Raw genomic sequence first — 22,645 nt, 5'->3', positions numbered from 1 at the left:
TTCTCTCTAGGAGGTTGTGGAAAATCAACACGGCCTAACAGACATACTGCAGTCAGTAACACCATCAAAGATAGCATTGCTAATTAATCCAGCAATAATGGAACCAGCAAGGGCACTGTGGCAAACTCTGGACTCAGTCTCTTCAACAGCTACAAGAACTGATAAGAAATACTATGTTCCACCCAAGGGTTCAGAATTCCCTTTTTCTCATCCAGTAATTCTCTCGTGGTGGAGGCTGCAGGACAAAAATCCAAGCAGCAACAATGCCGGTCTACTCCATCAGCCCACGATAGCAAAAAGCTCGATGCATTTGGGCCCAAAATATATGTCTCTTGTACTTTACAATTTTGCATTTTGAATTACGCAGCTTTATTGAGCAAATACGATTACAGAAATTACACCAAACTGAATGACTTTGTTGCAAACATTCCTGAGGTTAAGAGTCAACAATACATAGCATTGACATCTGAAGGTCACACAGTTTCAAGAACAGCATTACAGGCTGCCTTAGACGCTGCTACCACGGCTGCATGTTCTACAGCAACATTGGTAGCAATGAGAAGGGCATCGTGGTTTAGCTCCATTCTATTCCCCATGGAGATTCAAGCTACAGTAGAAGATCAGCCTTTCGACGGCCAGAAGCTGTTTGCAGCTACCACCAACGAAACTCTCCACTCCATGAAGGACTCCAGAGTAATGCTGCAATCTCTAGGAATTCACAACCGAGCACCTAGAAGAAGGCAATATAGGTACCAGTCCTATCCTGGACCTTGATACCATCCATATACAAAACACTACTATAGATTAGACCACCAGCAGCAGAACAGAGGCAGAAACCAATGATGTTGCTCTTCCTCTACCAATTCTCAACAGTCACAGCAGTCCAACAGGCAAATTCGATCATTAGGTCGAAGGTTTGGAGAGTCTCTCACCTATTCCAACACCGTTGATGCAAGAAAATCTCTTCCATCACCAATTGTTGTCTTTATTCAACAGCTGACAACGTATAACCTCTGATAGATGGGTCCTTCAGATAATTGACAAAAGCTATCTTATTCCCTTTGTGTCCATACTCTCTCTCCACGCCACTTCCCCATCCCTCTTCAGGGACCACTCTCACGAGATCCTTCTTCAACAAGAAGTAGAGCACCTTTTACACATTGGGACAATTGAACCAGTCCCCACACATTTTGGAGGCAAGGGATTCTACACCCATTATTTCTTGAAAGAAAAAGACTGAGGGGTTGGAGGCCCATCCGGGACCTTTGAGCACTAATACATTCGTACAAAAACAAAAATTCAAGATGGTATTGATTGCTACCATATTACGGGCATTGGAAAAGGATGACTGGTTCTCGTCCTTCGACTTGCAAGATGCATAAGGGATCTTTCGGAAAAGGCTTTATTTTCTACAAGATCAGCGTCTAGACTGGCGCTTTTTTCCGACAAAGCTCCGTGCGTAAAAAAAGCAGCAGCCCTTTTTATGCTAATGAAGCAGGGGAGATTTAAATCCCCATTTCATTAGCAATTGCAATACGTCTAATTTACATACGTCTAATGCAATACGTCTAATTTACAAAAAAGGGATGTAGTCTAGATGTAGCCATTAAGTATAACAGGAAAGCCTGTCAGTTTTTCTATGCAAGACTATGAAAACCTAATGGAAATCACTTCAGATGGCCAATTAATACAAAAATGTAAAGAAGTTTCTCTGATTACGTTTTGGGGTAGCTTATGTCAAGAATATTCAGCTTTAACAAGACGTGCAGTTCGTCAGTTGTTACCCTTCACCAGCACATACCTGTGTGAAACTTGGTTCTCGAATTATGTAGCAACAAAAACAAAATACAGAAATCGACTGAATTCAGTGCCAAATATGCAAATCCAACTTTTTAGTATTAAGCCAAATATAAAAAGAATTTGCCAAGAAAAGAAGAAAAACCATTCTTCACATTGAAAACTGCCAATATAATTCATATTAGTTTTTGAGCTTTATTTTTTTGTACACATTAAATGTGATTTTTGTTTTTAAATATGTGCAACTAAATTAAATGTGGATCTCATGACCTTATTTAGCATTTGTTCATTATTATTATCCTTGCTTATTTGTGGTCTACTTTTTCAGCTCCATATACCACACTGGCTTCCTGGGGGTTCATGGCGCTTAGGTCCGGTAGCTCTTTTTTCTTTTGCTCAACAAATATTCCCCTGGGTACCCTAGGCCCGGCCCGGTTGTAGGGGTTCCTCGAAATTCTTCTGAGTTTAAAAGGGTTCTGTGGCCAAATAAAATCTGGAAACCCTGGTGTAGCTTATTTTGAAATTGTGAGCATCTACACAGCACTTATTCTGAAATACAGCACTCTTCCTCTGACTTTCCTTACTCCTCCTACAATGAGGGTTACAGGAGTCAGAGTAAGAAGTCCTCCAGCTTGACAGTATTTCGACATTTCTTCGAAATAACTGCCTGCTGTGTAGATGCGGACTAACTTATTTCGAAATAACGCTAGTTATTTCGAAATAATGTTGCTGTGTAGATGTACCCTAGGAGTCACAACTCCCAAAGTCTCTTTCTAGTCTCAGTAGGGGCAGGTAATACACCTGGATGAACGATTTACAATGAACACTTGAATTATCAAATTTAGACCTTTTTCCTACTTACAGGTTTCCTGCCTATCCTTCTTCTATACCTTTCTCCCTCCCCAATTCCTTGTCTGTAAAGAGCAGCTAAGCTAGGCATAGAGGGATTGGGTTTGTATACCCTCCCTCAGGCCAATGGATCACCTGAGCCCCACTGGCTCACCTTCCTGGTCACTTCTCTTCTGACTCTTAAGTAGCAGAGACCCCAAAAGGAGCCACTACTCTCTTTTCCTTACAAAGCTGGGAAAAGCCCACTCCCACTATTCAGGTTGCAGAGGGGTGCATTTTTGCCTAGTAATTTTCCAGGGTAGAACTGCAGTTTAAAGGTCATTATTTCAATGTTTCAATGAGCCATTGTTCCAAAACAGAGTACTCACAGCAAATGTTACCTCAGAGGAAAGTGGGGAAATAGTCTTACCCTACATATCCAAGGTATGTTGAAGGTAGATGGGGAAAAGCAACAGCTAGGGGAAATTCTCTGGTTTTCTATCTTGGAAAAGCCTCACACCACTGTACCTAGCACCAGTGCAGCTCTGAGCAGTTACAGATAACAGAATACAGTAGAAAAGGCAGCAACAGGCTTACATTACGAGCATCAGTGTAATTGCACTGCTTCTTGTTCAATAGCAAAAGCCTTATTTGCGCAGACAGGTCTTGAAAATCTACTAGGTTGAGATGGGCTTCAAAGATTTTGCAGGTGTATCTGGACAAAAGAAGAACCCCCAAGCATTTCAACTTTTGCCACCATTTCTGGCTATGTGTTCTGAACTAATGTGGTAAACTGAGAGCTCCCTCTATTTGCCAAGTTTTTTAGGAGGCTAAACTAGATAGGTCAAATACAGGATTGGTTTATAAATAGACATGCTTCAACAACACTTCCCCATATATGGAATAAGATCCAGACTTCCTAAGTTTCTATTGTTTGAAGCAAATGATATCATTACTTGGATGTCTTTCCAGAGTTAATGAAAAAAAGGCTTTGGAAACAGAGTAGTTAAATATAGGAATTAATACTTAAGTGAGTGGGATGCTGTACATTTATTCTGTGATACCAGCATGTAAACAACCTGCTGTCTGTAAACCAAGGTAGAAGGGATATAGTTCTATAACATAAAACATTGGACAAAAGCCTAATTCAGATTAAAGGCTGAGCTGACAGTCTCTAACGCATTCCAATGTGGACAAAAATTGGCTTTAGATCATTCTGTAATATTACTGTATATTCTGTGGTCTTGCATTCACGACTGCCTTACATCTTGCATAGTCACATCTGTGCAGTGTGAGTGCAAAAGTCAGGATTATAGCAAAATCCATATCCACTTTGCACTCACTAGCACAAGTACAAGTGACTGTACATGGTACAAGTTAGTGGAGAACCAGGACCTATGGGCCAAATGAGGCCCTTTGGTAAATCATGTCCTTTTGCAGAAGCATGTGAATCAAAAATGTGCCCTTAAGGCAGCAGAGTAAGCTCCAGATCGTTCTGTTGACTAGACCCTTCACCACATAGAGAAGTAACTGGGGGTGTTGTTCTCCTATTTGTGGATACTCCAGCATTCTACAAAAGTCCTCTTTACCTTAAGGTATCTTCAAAGAGCTAGTACAGTAATTCAGAGGCCAAGGACTACTTCCTAGGTCTCTGTCTTCCACTGCATTGCCTGTAAGGGGCAATGGAGCAGAATGCAGCTTCTCATAGCTCTGGAGTGTCTACAAAGTGGTTTCTTCCAGGATAAGGAAGGGGGAGGGGAATGCTATGGAATATGCTGTTTCCATGCAACCTTTTGTTATCTATGAGTGAGATCCCCTGTAGATTTTCTGAAGTATCTGTATTGAATAACTTAGCAGTTTTTAGAATGTATTGTGTGGCTGACATTTTTAAAGGTTTTACTCAGCCAAATGTATTGCAAAAGTGCCTTCTGGATTCTGTCTGGTTTGTTGTATAAATATGTATTTAGGATGAAGGCCATGCAAAGTGAAAATTCTTATGAAAATCTAAATGGAAAATTCACGCTTCTCTTATAAAGAAACATGGCTGCCATGTACATTTGTAATTAAACACTTCCGAAAGTCTGGGATACTTGAGGAGACAAAAGTAAATAATATAGGGTATGTCTACACTGCAAAGTTAATTCAAAATAACAGTTGTTATTTCAAATTAACTTTAGTAGCCTCTCTACATGCAAACCGCTATTTCAAAATTAATTTGAAATAGCAGAGCGCTTAATTCAAATTTGGTAATCCTCATTCTACGAGGAGTAAACCAAATTCAAAATAACTATTTCAAATTAAGTGCTGTGTAGACACTTAATTTGAAATAGGGGGCTTCTAGTCCTTCCCAGGGAGCCCTGGTGGCCACACTGAGCACAACCAGGAAAACTTACTCTCCTCTTCTCCACCCCCGGAGCCATTAAAGGGGTAGATCCTGGCCACAGTGCCTGTGCCAGCTCCAAGCCAGCCAGCCCAGAACCAGCAGTGGCCACCAGCGCCCCTGACCCAGTGGCCCCAAAACATGAGCCAGAAAGCCACTGGCAGCCAACTTTCCACCGCTCCCCAGGAGCAGTCTGCCAGCTCCCAGGAGCCTGACAGGGCCTGGAAAAGGTGGGTGTCTTCTTGGTCCAGGGAGGTGATCACGGACCTTATTCAGCATTGGGGGGGGATGCCCCCAACGTCCATGATCTCCACACTAGACGGAGGAACACGGCCGTCTATGGAAGGATAGCTGCCAGCCTGCCCACCAAAGGCCACATATGAACCCAGGAGCAAGTTTGCATGAAAATCAAGGTGGTCCGGAGAGACCCCCAACCCTGAGCCCTGAGCTTCCCCTTCCCCTTGCTTCCCCTTGCTTCCTCCTTCCAGTTTCCTCCTCCCAGGTTTCCCCCTCCCCTTTCCCACCCTCTCTCTTCCCTTCTTCCGCCTCCTTTTCCCAGTCTCCCCAGAGGTTCATCCTTCCCCGCCCCCCCAGTTTTGATTAATAAATACAGTTTCTGTTTTTGAACATACGTATCTTTTGTTTGACATCAGGAAGAGGGGCTAGGGAGGGGTAAGTGGAAGGACATGAGGGAGGAATGGGGCACGAGCCCCCGGTGGGGAGGACCGGGGTGGCTCTGAGGGGTGCATAGGGTTGCCAGGTGTCTGGTCTTTTACCGGACAGTCCGGTATTTGCGCCCTCTGTCCGGTAGAAAAATTCAGAAAATACCGGACATGTGAAATGTCCGGTATTTTCTGAATTTCCGGCTGGGCGCCGGACGGAAGCCTGGCAGGGGTGGGTGAGTGACTGGGAGGTGGGCTGTGATTGACGCTGGGAGCCCTGTGGTTGCATGCAAAAGCCGGGCGGGGTGGGGCGGGGGCAGTGGCTGGGACTCCCAGCCACTCCCCCCGCCCAGCTTCTGCACACAACCAGAGGCTCCCAGTGCCAATCCCAGATGGGGGCCTCTGGTTACGTGCAGAAGCTGCATGGCAGGAAGCCACTCCACCCGCCCCCACCCAGCTTCTACTAGCAACTAGTTTTACATTAAAAGCATTTGCGGAAAAGAGCGTCTAGATTGGCATAGACGCTTTTCCGCAAAAGCACTTTTGCGTCCATGCCAATCTAGACGTGCTTTTGCACAAAAAAGCCCCGATCGTCATTTTCGCGATCAGGGCTTTTTAGCGCAAAACAAATCTGAGCTGTCTACAAAAGCTGTCTAAAAAGCTTTTGCGCAAAAGAACTTTTTCCCGAACAGGAGCAGCATAGTATTTCCGCAAGAAGCACTGATTTCTTACATGAGATCATCAGTGTTCTTGCGGAAATTCAAGTGGCCAGTGTAGATGCTGGCAAGTTTTTCCACAAAAGCAGCTACTTTTGTGGAAAAACTTGCCAGTCTAGACACAGCCCTCTGGTTTTCATAGGTTACTAAATGCTTGTGAAAGTGCCTCTCCCTAGGGTTGCCAGATGATTTCAACAAAAATACCAGACACACTTTACATTACATCTCAATCTACATTACATCTTACAGTCGGACATTTATATTTTCTCATTTATATTTTCTCAATTTGTTTCCCAAACAGAAAGCTCAAATACTGGACTTTCCGGTTCAAAACTGGACACCTGGCAACCCTACCCCTTCCTGGTAGCAGTTGATAGTTTCCAGACCCCATCAGAGCCCGCTGAAGAAAAAAATTCTTATAACTTTTTTTCTGGAGATGCAGCACACCTAATCTACAATGCCAGTCTTAAGTGTGCATTGAAAGCTAGGCAGGAAGGCATTTGTTTGGCTATGCCTCCACCTTGTCAGCCCTTTTTGGTTTTGTTAGAACCACAAGGAGCATTATGGCTCCCTTTTCACCCAAAGACCTCTCCAGCTGGGATCTATCTGCTCCATGTATGCCCTTTCCCTTTTTTCATAGCTACAGAGAGGGAACCAGAATCAGAACCTAACCAAACTGCTCACTCAGATCTTGTCTACACTACAAATCCTATGTATATGTAGCTATCCCTGCATAGCCCCTTAGTGCAGAGGCAGCATGCCAACAGAAGGAACTTTTCTGCCAGCTTAGTTAAACTGTCCCTTTAAATGGCATTTGCATTACCAGGAAAAACACTTTTCTGTTGACAGTGTTATATCTGCACAGTGGTTTTGCCGGCATAGCTGTGCTGGAGAGAGAGTTGTTGTTTTTTCCCCCACGCCTTGATTAACATAGCTCTGGATCAGAGAGAAAATATTTTCACATTGGCCTACATTAGAAAAAACTAATAAGTAGATCTATGTGAGATTCAACATATGATTGAATCTTAATGTTCAGAAGAGCAGACTGGCATTTTGCATACATTATGGAAACTACTCAGAATAGTTTTTCAAAACTGCCCACTCCATAAATATGGCTGGTGACCAGGGTTGTGTCTGTTCTATTGTGAAAAAGTCCCAATGTGTCCAAATTTAGATTCCAGTTTCTTTCCAATGAGGGGAAGAAATATGTTGCTAGCAGAAGTTTCAGTGGGAATAGTAAACAGAGTTTGGCCCTTGATATATAGGTCAAGTGTTGATATTTGGATACTCATGCATCCAAATAAACAAACAAACAAACAAGCCAGGCTTTCTTAAGTAAAAGAGAGACTGTCTTTGCCAAATAATTCTCAGAGTAGTTGGAGAGTACATCCACACCCACATTCTTTCCTTCTTCTCAGCCAGCTTCCAATCTATAGCTCCACATCCTCTGGAAACTGAGGCCAATTAGGGTCCTAAGCTTTGACTTTATAGAATACTTATTGCCCGGTACTTATAATAGCTGCTGGACTGAAGGCAGCTATATTGTCAAGTGACTGTTTCCCACTGCACCACTATAGTCCCAGCACCATGTCTGCCTGCAAAGGTCTGGGTTCTAGCCTCATGCCAAGCAGATCAGTGTGCTAATCCATGTCTCCTGACCAGCAGCACTTTCCAGACTGACTTTGAGTGATTTGTTTATAGATTTTGCTGGGAGACTAATTTGGCATGCGGAGGACACAAGATGTATTCTTATTAAATAAAGCATTTTGAGTGATTACAAGCAGAGCAATATTGTTAAGCCACTGAAATTCCTATTTTGTCTTGTTTCTCTACAACACATGTTCAAGCTCTTCCTCCTCTTTATTTAAAAAAAAAACCTTCTAGGTTAGGATTTTAACACTAGGCAGTGTTTCAAATCTACATGAGAGTTTACGGCTAAATGTAATCTTCTGGAAACTGGGTTTATAAATGAAGAACTAGGAAGTCCTCTCTGGAGGTGCTATAATGTTCTGCTTGCAAAGGCATCTTTCGAATCCTGAATTGACTCTCAAGTGAGACTCTTCCATCAGATATCTGAATATGCCACCCATTGCAACACCACACAAGTATAAGGTTTGTCAGCACTACCAGTCAAACTTTAGCTTTACATTAATTTTCCAGACATTCTAAATCCCTCTGTAAATCTTAGCCTGGCACTAATGCTGTGACTGAGTGAGAGAACTTCATGATAGCAGTGAGTACAGTTATTGTGGAGGTATAACAAAAAATGCTGCACTAGTATCAAAGTCAAAGTGGGGTGTCCAGAATCTACTGATATAGTGTTATAATACTTCAGTTGTAATCTCCTTAATTTTTAAAGATGCATGCAAGGAAATGGCCTATATTTCCTGGTTTTGATATACTAGTAGGATTGTAGTGGGAGCCTTTTCTCAGTTTGGCTTTGTTCTCTGTCAGAATACTGTTAGGTTTGAATGGGCACCTCAGGGATGAAAATGATTTAAATGGCTTATTTCACGTTAAATGTTAGTGATAAAGACATCATTCATCCATGCAAAAGTTTGAATAGGTAGGTAGTGTTTGTTGTTGTTTTTAATGAGTTTTGCATGACAAAACTAGATTCATGTCAAAACTGAAATTCTCTCTAAATTCTCTGCAGACAATTGCCTTTTGTTGTCTGGATGTGTACTGGGCATCATTGTCTTTGGGACCAAAATTTTGTGAGAACAGAGGACAAAATATTCATTGTTTTGGGACACATGAGCCTTAAATTTGCATTTTATATACATTTTATTAATATTAAATATGTTAATGTTTTATGCAAGACGTTCACAGACATGAATGGCAGTTTCATTCTCTCTTGTTTGTACATAAATGGTAAATTCTCTCATATGCAGCAAAATGTTATACATTAATTAACTCAGTGGTGGACAACCTGTGGATCATGGACTGCATGCAGCTCATATAGGTTCTGGAGGCAAAATTGAATTAAGCTACTCATCTTCAGGCATGTCATTTGCTGAAGTCGAAATAGCTTAATTCAGCTTCTGGCGCTGTCTACACAGCAGGAAGTCAAAGGAAGAACACTCTTCCTTCGACTTCCTTTACTCCTTGTGAAATGAAGATTACAGGAGTTGGAGTAAGATGTCCTCCATCTCAACATTATTTTGAAAATAATGGCTTGTATTATAGACACGCTCATTGTTATTTCGGAATAATGTCAGTTATTCCAAAATAACGCTGTTGTGTAGAGTACTCTGTGAGAGCTGTGTGCTACTTCTGGATCCACATAAAGTGCTGCTACAGTTTAATCAGCACACCCTGCAAATTCTAAGTATACAAGTGCAGTTAGCAATACTATGGTATCCCAGGAGATTGTTTTGGTTACTACAATCTTGTAGCCCACTGACATGAAAAAGAGCCATTCTATCTCTCCTTACTAGCCTAGATAGCCCGTCTCTGCATAACCTCTCTTGTCCTCTCCAAACACATGTGTAACTCCCATTGGCAGTTGTAGGAATCACGTGCACTTACAAAGATAATAACACATTCTAACATAATTTCACTCCTTGGTTTGCATAGGGTAAAGGAAAAGATCACTGTAACACCACATGACTTGTTTTAAAACTATCTTTAACATATCATGGAAATTATTTTTGTGGTGGCACTCTCGGGACCCAACTGCTCCTGAATGAGGGTGCTGCCAGATCAGGGGAGGTCCTTTGCCTCCCATCTCCCAGCCTGCTGTCCTTGCCTGCTGTCAGCTCCTTCTGGCCTGCACCCTGGACCTGCTGCTGCCAGGCTTGGGCTCAGGCTCTGGCCCTAGCCCCACTGCCTCTGGGTTCCAGTTGCTGCAGCCATGCTCTGGCTCCAGGCCCCAAACTCTAGGTTCGCCTCCAACCCTGCTGCTGCCAGCCCAATCTCGTCTTCCCCAGGGCAGGAGCTCCCCAGCTGGGGTTCCCGGCTGCACCGCCAATCGCCCTGCCACAAGGCTCCCAGCAGTGTTGCCAGCCGCCCCCCTCCTCTCCTCTCTTCCTTCCCCCTTCCACCCCCCCCTGCCGGCTAGGTGCCTCACTGCAACATCAGACCTCCTTTCTCCTGGGCTCACTGGCCCATGAATATCTGAAGTGTCCCAATTTAGGGTGGCACACTATTTACATATTAACTCAGTCCATAACTCCAGTCTATCATTGCTTTTCTGTACTCACTAGGTCTGATATTGCAGTCCTTACTCACACAGAGCCCTTACACGTGAATAGCCCAATAAAAGCTCATGGTAGAGTTGAAGAATATTCAAAAACATCAACCTGCAAGTCACATACTCATAGAATCATAGAACACTAGAATTGGAAAGGACCTCGAGAGGTCATCGAGTCCAGTCCCCTGCCCTCATGGCAGGACCAAGCACCACATAGATCATCTCTGATAGAAGTTTATCTAAAAGCTGCTTCCTTTGTGTACCAGCAGCAGTGCTGGGGTTGAGGGACAGGCAACTCCACGGGAGCTTTTAAGTTGTCTCCCATCTAACCCCTCCCCCCACCGTTGCCTCTGTAAGACAGTAAGACAGCAGCTCCAGGGAGCCAGCTCCTCACACGGATGGGCTCCCACCTGTCGCTCTCCCGATGCCTCTGATGCAGAGACAGCAGTGCAGGGGGAGGTATGGAGCAGGCAGCTCTGCGGGACAGGGATGCTAAATTTCGATTAGTCAGCTAATCAAATAGTTAATGGAATTTCCGTTGACTACTTGATTAGTCGACAAGGTGGGTGCTCACTATCCCACTGCGCCTCTCCCTTTAAAATGTACAGGTACCACAGCAGCTCCTGAACATTTCAAAGGGAGAGAAGCGGACGGAACCCATGCCAGCAGGGAGCAAAGCAGTCCCTACTGGCACGGGTTCCCCTCTGTGCCTCTTCCTTTGAAGTGTACAAGAGCTGCCGGGGTCTCTTGTATATTCCTACCAGAGAGGAGCAGTAGTGGGACCAGCATGAGTGGGACTGTTTCAATCCCTTCTTGTGCCACTTCCCCACTGGCCCCTGCTTCTCCTGTCCCCCCGCCCCCGCAGAGACAGTGTTGGGAGGGGGGACCAGCTTTTAAGCCGGCTCCCCCCAGCCCTGGCTTGTGCTCCCCTCCCTTGCTGCCTCTTTACATCCACATTGCTCCTTTTTGCACAAAAACCCCTTGTGCGAAAAGAAACAGCGGAAAATATGCTAATGAGATAGTGACTCATGCAAATGAGTCCCTCGTTAGCATATTTTTTTGCCGGAAGATCTCGCAGTGTAGACGTAGCCTCAGTGAAATCTCATGAGCTAACAGGGAAGCACACATTCCATCTATAGCAGGATAGTCACATAGAAACATAGATTATTTTTTAAAGTAAGCACATATATCAGGTAATCTTGTGAGTGTCTCTGGGTGGTCAATCATCTAAAATATGAACAGACATGAGCAAAATGTTAATGATTAAAAAATGGACATGAATTAGTCACTCCTGTATGGTATAATCTAAATGTATTTTCCTTTCTCATTTGGTGCAGAGTGCACTGAATAACGTAGAGGAGTACTTTGTCTGGGAGATTATTTTCTGAAACAAAGATGAAATTTTTTTAGGAAGCTGAAGCCACCACATTTTAAATAGGACACTTTTTTTCATTTTAGCTACCAGGTTTCATAAAACTGTGGGAAAACTTTGGATCCAAATTAATTTAAATCTTTTATGCCCTAAAACTAAAAAAGGAACATAAACATATGAGAGCCAAGAGCACCTCATAATAAATGTGTTTGTTTTGGGAAATTAAATTATTGCATGCAATAAAACATAGTGTATATGCCTTGACAATACAATAACAGTTAATACCAGGTATAGAATGGTCCACTGCATTCTAATGTTTTACTGTTGTCTCCTATGTACTGTAGCCGATATTATTTAACATATTTACATTTATTCTGTTTTCAGGGTGGAAAATCTTACACGGGACCATGTGGAGGAAGAGACTGTAGTGGGGGGTGTCAATGTTTCCCTGAAAAAGGAGGTCGTGTAAGTACTACTGTCTTCCTATCCAGACACTTATATGTTGCACAGTAGAGGCTAGATCCCAAACCCACTGACATCAATGCTCTTTGGATCATGCAGATGGCGTTAAGTATGTTAAATAATATTCATGCTGAAAAGAATTATTTTTATTTTGCTTTGCTATAGTTTCTCTAGCTGTTGTAGATTGTTTGAATGAAGCAACTAAAGAAAACCCTGAAAGTAACATTTAATTAAGAAAGAAACATTCAGGAACAAAACAAAACACAGTACATGGCACTTATTTAGAGGGTTATGGGTCCTTACAGGTCAAAAGATCATAGGTCTTTTTCATTGTTCAGCACATTAGAATAAGTTATAAAGCAAACCACTTCTCTCTATTTTCAGTGGCAGAGCTGCCCTGGATTATATGGCAATTATAAAATGATTCCGTGATCTTCAGTTTTATTGCAACAGTTCAGTCAGGTACAAAGAGAAAATATATACCCAGTGCTCAGTATTTGCACTTATACAGAGGAATACCAGGCTTGTGGTACTTAGAACCTCCACAAAGGGAAAGCCATTTGGGACTGTGTCGAATGCATTAGCATGAATTAGAAGGAGATGGAGCAGTGTTTTGAGGGGAGCAATAAAGGGACTGTAGGATGAGGCAGTTGCTATGCAGAGCACCTAACCTGTGCAAGAGTGCACATGCAATCCTGCATAATTTAGGAGTCCTGATGGCAGACTCTGCTACATCTGATACAGTAATTCAGCCCTTTCTGCCCTCCACCACTAAGAATAGGTCAAGAGAGGCAGGCCACGCATCCTTGCTCTTGTCTTTTTCCACTCTCCACACAGTTTGTGCCAGTGCAATTTCTTGTTACCATCCTTGGGCTTGACCCTGCATGGGACTAGAAGAGGAAAATTGTTAGGAAATCCATAACATGTATAGGATCTCCTCTGCATAGGGTATGGCTGCTTGCTGTCCTGGGAGGCAGGTGATGGAGCATAACCAACAGTACTGCTGCTTATAACAGAAATACTGATTGTCCATATCAGTGTCAAGTGAACATCTCATTACCGTATTGTGGATTAGGACAGAATAACATTATAGTAGACATGTTCAGTCTGCACGCCCCAAGTAGGCTTTTTGGATATTGAGCTCCCACATGGAAAGAGATAAGTGCAAGGTCATATGTATAATGTCCAAATCCTGCTCCAGTAAAAGCTGATTTGGGGGTAGGAGCCACTGATTAAATTGGTGCACATTATTCTCTCTGCAGCTGCTGCCCCTGTACCTATGAAGTCAGCTTGCTTCACTCAGCAGGTGTGCATCTTCCTTCCATCCTTCTTGGTGCACAGTAGGATGACACTTTTAGGGATGATAAATGGATTCAAGAAGTTGGGTGGGTTGTGGGTTTTTTTTCCCCTGTGTAATTTTTTGTTGTTATCGTTTTTCTCACACAAGCCAGGTACCGGATTCTCAAACCCATTAGAGATGGAAAAAAAGAGTAGCTGGCTGAAATACTTCCAACTACTGTGACTAAAACATTTCACATTTTTGTGTTGGCTGACCAACCCTTATTTCACAGGTTGTTGAAGGGAAAAGAGCAACCAAACAAACAACTGCATAGGGCAGAAACATGAAAATTTTAAAATAGCTAAGTAGAAACTCACTAATGTGCCCTAATGAGGGGAAGCCAATTATAAATTCATTTATGAAAACTATCAAACTAGGGCAGATTTTGCTGTGTTCAACTGCCTTTGACTTAGAGAGTTGATAATGCTCAACATGTGAGGCCATTAGGTCATGGTTTAGGAAACACTAAAAGCCCAGGAATATCTACCACAAAACATACTTCCCTTGATTATTTTGTTATTTGTGGTTCAGTTTTAATTAGAAATGTGTGAATAATGGAAATGAAAAATATTTTACTCAAAGAACTTCATAACATTTTTTTAGAAATTATTTTTGGTTATGTAAACTATCACTTAGAGTGTGCATTGGATAAATTTTATATTTGTTGGCCTCTTTGTATGTCACAGCTGTACATCTGGTTTAAGCAACAACTCTTTGCCTCTAGAGACTCTGGTTAAATTTGGCATGGAGTTTGCTAGTCCTCAGTGGGAATATTTGTTCATCCAAAACCTTAGTATAAACTGGTCCAATACTCATGTTCTGTTCCTGAGGTGACTCACTATATGCACACTAGGCATGTTGAGTATAAATTATCATTCATAACATGGTCTGGAGAAATTGTGTGAAGTCTGCTTGTTCTGTGACTAACTGTGGCCAGCATAATCAGCCTCTCACTTGGAAGGGCATTTGGAATTCTGCCCGGTCAACAAGCATGTGGATAAAGAAAACATGAAGGGTGGGTGTTAATTAGTATTGTTGCCACTGTGTACAGCTTGGAATCTGGTGGAGGACTCTTTCTTAATAAGATGTCTTTCAAGTCTTGAGAAGCAATACCACTTCGGATGGCTGCGAATGACTGCCTATACATCAGGAGCTGCTGACGGAAGTTAATTCATCAGAACACTTAAAAACTTTACCAATAATCGTGAAAACATCTGGGCTAGCTGGCAAAATCTAAAGGGAAACTTGTTATTAATTTTACATATATAGTGTTTCAGCTCTTTCTGCCTTACTTTGCAGTTCCTGCTGAAGCTGTCAGGTGTCCAAGTCTAAGTCAAAACACCCAATCAAAAAGGGACCCTGGCAGCTCCCGTCAGCATGATCTACCGGGCCATTAAAAGCCCGATTGGATTGGCAGCACAGCAGAGCTAAGGCAGTTTCTCCATAGAAGCCAGAGGGGGAACATGCTACTGCTCCTAGGAGCAGCTTGGTATAAATGCTACACAGCGCCTGTATCCGTTAGGCTCCCCTACCCATGTCCCAACTTCCTGCCACAGCCCTCATCCCCTTCCTGCCCTCCAAACCCTTTGATCCCAACCTGGAGCACTATTCTACACCCCAAAACCCTTGTCTCCAGCCCCACCACAGAATCTCATGGAGCCAGCTGGAGCCCTCTCTCCCTGGTGCCCAACTCCCTGCCTCAGCCCTGATCCCCCACCTGCCCTCCAAAATCCTCAGTCCCAACCTGGAGCATCATATTTCACCTCTAAGCCCTCATCTCTAGTCCTACCCCAATGCCTGCATCCCCAGCCATAGCACTCACCCTCTCTTGCATCCCAACATACTGAAGAAAACAACAGTTTAAAGTATGTTTAGGACTGTAAGTAGGAATAAAGCCATGTGTTCTCGTAAAGTTCTAATACTTACACAACATAGCAGCCTTTTTGGTTAGCTAGCACACACTGTTGTTAGCCCAGCGCTCTGTTCTTTGCAAGGACTACGGAATCCAGTTCAAGGTCTCCCTTCTGATATTCAAAGTTCTCTGTACCAATTAGACCTAGCCAGAGATGAAAGCACGTGGGTGCGCCCTAGCGCGCAGCTCCGGCAAGAGCAGGCCAAGCTGCTGCAAAAGAGCTGGCAGTGGCTGTTGCAATAGGGTTTGCAATAGGACAGAAATTTTAAGATACTTTAAGATACTGGACCTAGCTATATAAGAATTTACCTTTCTCTTTCTCCATTACTATAACCTTTCACCACACCAGTGTTCCTATAGAACAGTGAAACTGTCAGCAAATCAGCAATGAGCAATGGAGTCAGTTCCACTCACTTTTGTAGATCTTGAGGGTCTTTGCACCTATAAGGAGGTATTCAGTTCCATATCTGAGTAAGTGGTCATCCCCTCTTTGGACTCTTAGTAAAGCTTACTCAGATAGGTAAGGGCTAGAGATCTGGTTCTATAGTTTGAATATAAGCAATATCACACAGTATTTGTATATATAAAAACTAATGGTTAATGAATTGACCTGTGATAGTTTGGTATGTGACTTTATAAAATAATAAACTCTCAGAGCAGTTTAAAAAACATTGAAATTTTCTAATATGAGGTTCACTGTGTGACAGTTGTGAGTGAAAGCAAGACTGTAAAAAACACTCTATGCCATCTGCTCATTGTTTTGGTTAGAAACAATTTCTTAATATCTGTGATCAGGACAAAAATAACATAATACAACTATATAAATCCATGATACTCCCACACTTTGAACATTGTGTGCCGTTCTGTTCCCCCCATCACAGAAAGATATATTAGGACTGGAAATGATACAGAAAAAGACAATAAAAATGATTACGGGCATGGAACAGTTTCCATTTGAGGAGAGATTTGAAAGACTGGAGCTCTTCAGCTTGCAAGAGAGACAACTAAGGGTGCGATATGACAGACATGTATAAAATCATGAATGGTAAGAAGAAAGTGAATAAAGAAGTGTTGATAAAGAGTACTCAGGGAACATAAGGCCATTGTGGAGAAGCAAATACATAATTTAGCATTAGTCTTTAGCGAGGGTGCATGTGGGAAAAATTTCTGTTCTGAGCCATTCTAGTTAGATGACAAATCTGAGGACCTGTCCCAGATTGAAGTGTCAGTAAAGAAGGCATCAGAACAAATTAATAAATTAAACAGTAATTAGGGATCAAGAATAGATGATATTCACCCAAGAATTCTAAAGGAAATTAAATATGAAGTTGCAGAACGACTAATTGTGATATGGGACCTGACACTTAAATCAGCCTCTGTACCAGATGATTAAAAGATAGCTAATATTTGAGACAGTTCAACAAACGTGAACAAGTGGCATCCAGTCGATGTAGTGTACATACTTAGATTTCCAGAAAGTTTCTGATGAGGTTAGGGTTGCCAGATGGTTTCAACAAAAATACCGGACACACTTGACATTACATCGCAATCTACATTACATCTTATTTAGAAAATACCAGACATTTATATTTTCTCATTTCTATTTTCTCAATTTGTTTCTCGAATGGAAAGCTCAAATATTTGACTGTCCGGTTCAAAACCAGACCCCTGGCAACCGTAGATGAGGTCCACCAAAGGCTCATAAGCAACATAAATTGTCATGGAATTAAGAGGGGAAGGTTCTCTCATGGGTAACTACATTGTTAAAAGACAGGGAGCAAAGGATAGGAATAAATGGTAAGTTTTAAAAATAGAGTGAGTTAAATAGTGACATTCCCCAGGAATCTGTCCTATTACTAGTGCTGTTTAATATAGTCATAAATTACCTGAAAAAAGGAGTAAACAGCGAGTAGGCAAAATTTGCAGATGATATAAAATTACTAGCTAAATCCAAAGACTCTTTCACAGAGTTACAAAGGGATCTCACAAAACTGGGTGACTGGGTAACAAAATGGCAGGTGAACTTCAGTGTTGATAAATGCAAATTAATGCACACTGGAAAATATAATCCAAATTATAGATACAATATTATGGGATTTAAATTAACTGTTGCCTCTCATGAAAGAGATCTTGCAGTCATTGTGGGAAATGATGGGGTTTAAATTATCTGTTACCATTCAAGAAAGAGATTTTGGAGTAATTGCGGATAGTTCTCTAAAAACATCTGCTGAGTATGCAGTGGCAATCAATAAAGCCAACAAAATGTTAGGAACCATTAGGAAAGAGATACGGTATGTCTACACAGCAAAGTTATTTCAAAATAACAGCCGTTATTTCGAAATAACTGTATCAGCATCTCCACAGCCAAACCGCTATTTCGAAATTAAATTGAAATAGCGGAGGGCTTATTTCAAAATTGGTAAACCTTATTCCATGAGGAATAGCGCCAATTTCGAAATTGCTATTTCGAAATAAGTGCTGTGTAGATGTTTATTTCAAAATAGGGGGCTTCCAATCCTTCCCAGGGTGCCCTGCTGGCCACTCTGGGCACAACCAAGAAAAGTCCTCTCCCTCCCCCTTCCCCAGAGCCCTTAAAGGGATAGACTCTGGCCACAGTGCCTGTGTCAGCTCCATGCCTGCCAGCCCAGAGCCAGCAGTCACTGCACCTGAACCAGTGGCCCCAGCATGAGCCAAGCAGTGCTCCAGTCTGCCTGCTCCCAGGAGTCTGCCACAGGTTAGAAAACGTGGGCGCCTGCCTGGTCCAGTGCAGAGATCAGGGACCTAATTCAGGTTTGGGGGGATGCCTCCAATGTCCATGATCTCTGCACTAAATGAAAGAACACAACTATCTACAAGCGAATAGCTGCCAGCCTGGCCACCAAAGGCCACATGCGAACCCAGGAGCAGGTTTGCATGAACATAAAGGAGCTGCGGCAGGCATATGCCAGGGCCACAGGGGGCAGCTCCCAACCAGGGACAGACCCAGACCCCTGCCCCTATTTTAATGCCATGGACTGCATTCTGGGTGGCAGGATGGTCCGTGCCCCCCAGGTGGTCATCGACCCTGGGGCAGAGCTTGCTGCCTCCTGCTGCTCCAGCCCCTGCCGCCTCCCCAGCTACCACTCCTCCTCCCACTCCTTCTTGCCCTCCCACTTCTTCCTCCCCACCCTCCCCACACCCAGAGGGATGCTGAGGCCCCCGCACCTGCAGTGCTGGGAGACAGTTGGGCTGACGAGACCCCCCAACCCTGATCCCTGAGCTTCTCCTCCCCCTTCCTCCCCTTGCCTCCCCCCTGCCAGCTCCCTCCTCCCAGATTTCCCCCTCCCCTCTCCCACCCTCCCTCTATTTAGAAAAGCTAAACGTACATAAATCCATGGGACAGTTTCATATAACTGTTTCCCAGTTTTGTGTTCTATTGTTGGCTATCTATCTAGTTAGCTAGCTAGCTATATTAGAGTGCATCTGTCTGTCTGTGTGACTGTAAGTTCATTTGTTCAAGAACGCCTCCTAAACCATAAGAGCTAGAACCACCAAATTTGGTATGCAGCTTTCTCTTACCCTAACTTAAACCAGGTTCAGGGTTTGGTTGTGCCTGGAAAATTGGAAGTGCCAGGAATGGGACTGCTTTGAATAACATGGAAAGGGAGGAGCCAGAGAAAAGAGGCACACGATGCTGAGAGTGGCCCCCGGGGGCAGCTGCAGCACAAAGAGAATGGCCAGCCAGGCTGTGGCTCCACCATCTTGCCTGCCTTCAGGCCAGGTAAGGAACCCCCTGCTCCAAACCTAGAGCCTGTCCTACCCATGGAGTCCATGGGGAGCCTGCAAGCCATGGGGAGAGGGCTGCTAGATGAGGAAGGCATCTCCAGACAGCCTGAGGACATAGAGGAGGACCCACTGGAGGAGGGGGCAGCCCCCAGAGCCTGGTCCTTTTCCAGATAGCCTGCAGGCCGGGGGGGGGGGGCGCACTGGAGGCCAGCAGCTGTAAACCTCATTTTACGAGGCATAAGGGATTGGCCGACAAAGGCTTTCTTTGTTGCCTGATCCCCATCTTGACAGCTACTTTTTGCCAACAAACTACTGACTCGGCAAAACGCGGCAGCCATTTTTATTCAAATGAAGTGCGGGAGATTTAAATCCCCACTTCATTTACAATGTCGGTATGTCTAATTTACATCCCTCTGTCGCCAGAGGGATGTAGTCTAGACATACCCTAAGTGCCTATGTCTGAGGATTGCCTCAGTACTTTTGTAGATCTGGTCCTGATGGTCTGCCAGTGCTTCCCAAACTGTGAGCCATGGCTCGTTTAAGGAACCAAGAAGAGTTCACAAGGGAGCCACAACTATTTGGGAAAAAATTATAATCGGTGTCTGTTTGTGTGCATTTTTTCCTAACAAACCACCCAAAAAACCTCTTGCAGCTTATGTATGGGTTTGTGTCTTATGCTGCAGCTGGGGCTGGGAACTCCCCTGTGCCCTCTGCTCCTGCAGGGAGCCTTCCAGGAGAGACTTCCTGAGAATTAAATCATAAAACCATCCAGATTCTAGAATCCATCTGAATCTAGTTTAAAATATCTGTAAAGGCTGTCTGTGCTAAAAAGTTTGGGAACCACTGTTCTGTGTGAAATAACCCCCAGAGGAATATGACACACTCAGTCAGCATGTTGCATTTTAAAATAGTTTGGCTTTAGTCCAATTGAAATTTCCTATCTGTTAATACCATCACATTGGGCTCGTCTACACTGGCCCCTTTTCCGAAAGGGGCATGTTAATTTCACAGGTCGTAATAGGGAAATCCGCGGGGGATTTAAATATCCCCCGCGGCATTTAAATAAAAATGTCCGCCGCTTTTTTCCGGCTTTTAGAAAAGCCGGAAAAGAGCGTCTACACTGGCCCCGATCCTCCGGAAAAAAGCCCTTTTCTGGAGGATCTTATTCCTACTTTGAAGGAATAAGATCCTCCGGAAAAGGGCTTTTTTTCCGAAGGATCGGGGCCAGTGTAGACGCTCTTTTCCGGCTTTTCTAAAAGCCGGAAAAAAGCGGCGGACATTTTTATTTAAATGCCGCGGGGGATATTTAAATCCCCCGCGGATTTCCCTATTACGACCTGTGAAATTAACATGCCCCTTTCGGAAAAGGGGCCAGTGTAGACGTAGCCATTCTGTTTAGCGAAAACTGCTTTAACTAGCCGCCAGTGATTGTCTATCTATCTGGTAGCTGGAGCTCATGATGCCTGGATATGTGGTAGATTTTATTCTGGCTCATAGAATAGCCACAGAACTTCACCCACCAACTCCTGCAATAGATCCCTAATCTCTGGCTAAGTTACTGAAGTCCTCTATAATAACTATCATAAATAGAAATCCATATTTGTCTCTATTTTAAGACAAAATAAAGTGTATATTTAAATAGTGTGTGCATTTATACATACTCTTAATACATATCTCAATCAGTAACAGATTTTTTTTCTGTAGCATAGTCCCATGAAAGTAGTTAATTCTTTACATCTGAATAAATTCATACAACAGCGGTTCTCAAACTTTTCAGCATCACGCCCCCTTTCTGATTTTTGAAAAACCCTCCCTCTCCCCCCCAAAAAACCCCTTGTTGAGCAAAAAAAGGGGGTGGAACTGAGCGGGGCAGCACAAGTTGTTAAAGGAGAAAAAAAGGAACTGAGCAGGGCAGCAAAACTTGATGGGGGGGCTGGGTTGCCTTGCACCCCCCTGGAATTTCTTCACCCCCCTCCCCCAGTTTAGGAACCCATGCCATATAATGTGAGAGCAAGGAATGTTCAATGGAAAGGTTTGCTGAGTAACGCATAATGACAATGGGGTTGGTTGGTTTGTTTGTTTTATTGGGCATAGACAGATCAATAGTGTGGCAACAAAGGAGTGGAAGGGATATTGCTTGGTTGAGAAAGAGGAGGAAAGAGAAGTCTCCCTTTCGTCTTCAATTTCCCATCCCTCAGTGTTCAGAACTCTTGCATGCACACCACACTGATCTCTAACAAAACAAGCACTGAAGTGCTAACATCACAGATGTTATTGCCCTAGACTCATCATCAGTCATCATCATCATTTTCTGATTATGCCTTCGACACTTAAGGCAGCAATAAAGATGCTCCATTCCTGTCTGTTTCTGGCAAGTCTCTCAATGGTTTGTCAGGTTTGTCTCAGGCTTTTCAGCTCAGTTTCCACAGCTCTCTGCCATGTTGTTTTCGGGTGACCTTATTTTCACTTCTTTTCAGGTGCCCATCTTATTGCACCTCTGGTGATGGACTCAGTTTCCATCCAAAGCACATAGTGAATCCATATACAACATCACCTGGCAATGATGGTGAGCCTATCCTCTTGGCTGAACTGTCTCAATAGATCTAGGTTTGTGATGGTTCTAGACTAAAAGATAGATAGGGAGGATTTTTCTTTTGTACAGAAACGACCTACTTTCTCATTCCCCAGCATTCTGCATTACAGGGTAATGTTGAAAATATACAGACTAGAACTATACAATTACATCTGCCTGGAATACTGGAGATGTAGCTTTTGAGATGTTCTGAAGTCTAGCTGGGAATCGAAATGTTTATCTCCTATATGATGTAACTAAAACTATATTGAACAATCTGGTAGACCAGGCACAAAGAGCCTCTTTCCTCATTCCCATGCAGAATTGGGGGGAATGTTGGGGGTGGGGAGTTTATAAAAGATGAGAGTAGGCAGGGCCTTTTCTAGCCAGAATAGCAGCAAAAGAATAACCATCTAATTCATTCAGGCATCAGATCTGTACTCTGGGCTTTACTGGTTCAACTTGATGGTTTGTGCTAGACTCATACTTCCTCTTTCCTGCTGCAAAAGCATTTTTGCACTCCAACCTTCCTTATGCAGCTCATCATACTACTCATTATTTGCCTTCCACACATACACACCTTCCTTCCACCTCCTATATCCTCCTCTTCTTCTCATTTCTCCATTTTATAATGCCCTGCTCTCT

At 43.3% G+C, this 22,645-nt stretch overlaps 1 protein-coding gene across 3 annotated transcripts in view; it reads left to right on the top strand.

Annotated features, from left to right (window-relative positions):
* The window catches only part of COL4A2 (collagen type IV alpha 2 chain), a 248,234-nt gene that overhangs the window by 59,847 nt on the left and 165,742 nt on the right, over positions 1-22,645 (top strand). For all 3 annotated transcript variants that reach the window (XM_075918575.1, XM_075918574.1, XM_075918576.1), the window contains exon 3: positions 12,335-12,415. In XM_075918575.1, the coding sequence (XP_075774690.1) occupies positions 12,335-12,415 (81 nt within the window). The remainder of the gene's footprint in view (positions 1-12,334; positions 12,416-22,645) is intronic.

This window comes from Pelodiscus sinensis, chromosome 1 (genome assembly GCF_049634645.1).
Source record: "Pelodiscus sinensis isolate JC-2024 chromosome 1, ASM4963464v1, whole genome shotgun sequence".
NCBI classification, from domain to species: domain Eukaryota; kingdom Metazoa; phylum Chordata; order Testudines; family Trionychidae; genus Pelodiscus; species Pelodiscus sinensis.
The sequence above is the reverse complement of the archived record's forward strand: the minus strand, read 5'-3'. Positions and strand labels throughout refer to the sequence as shown.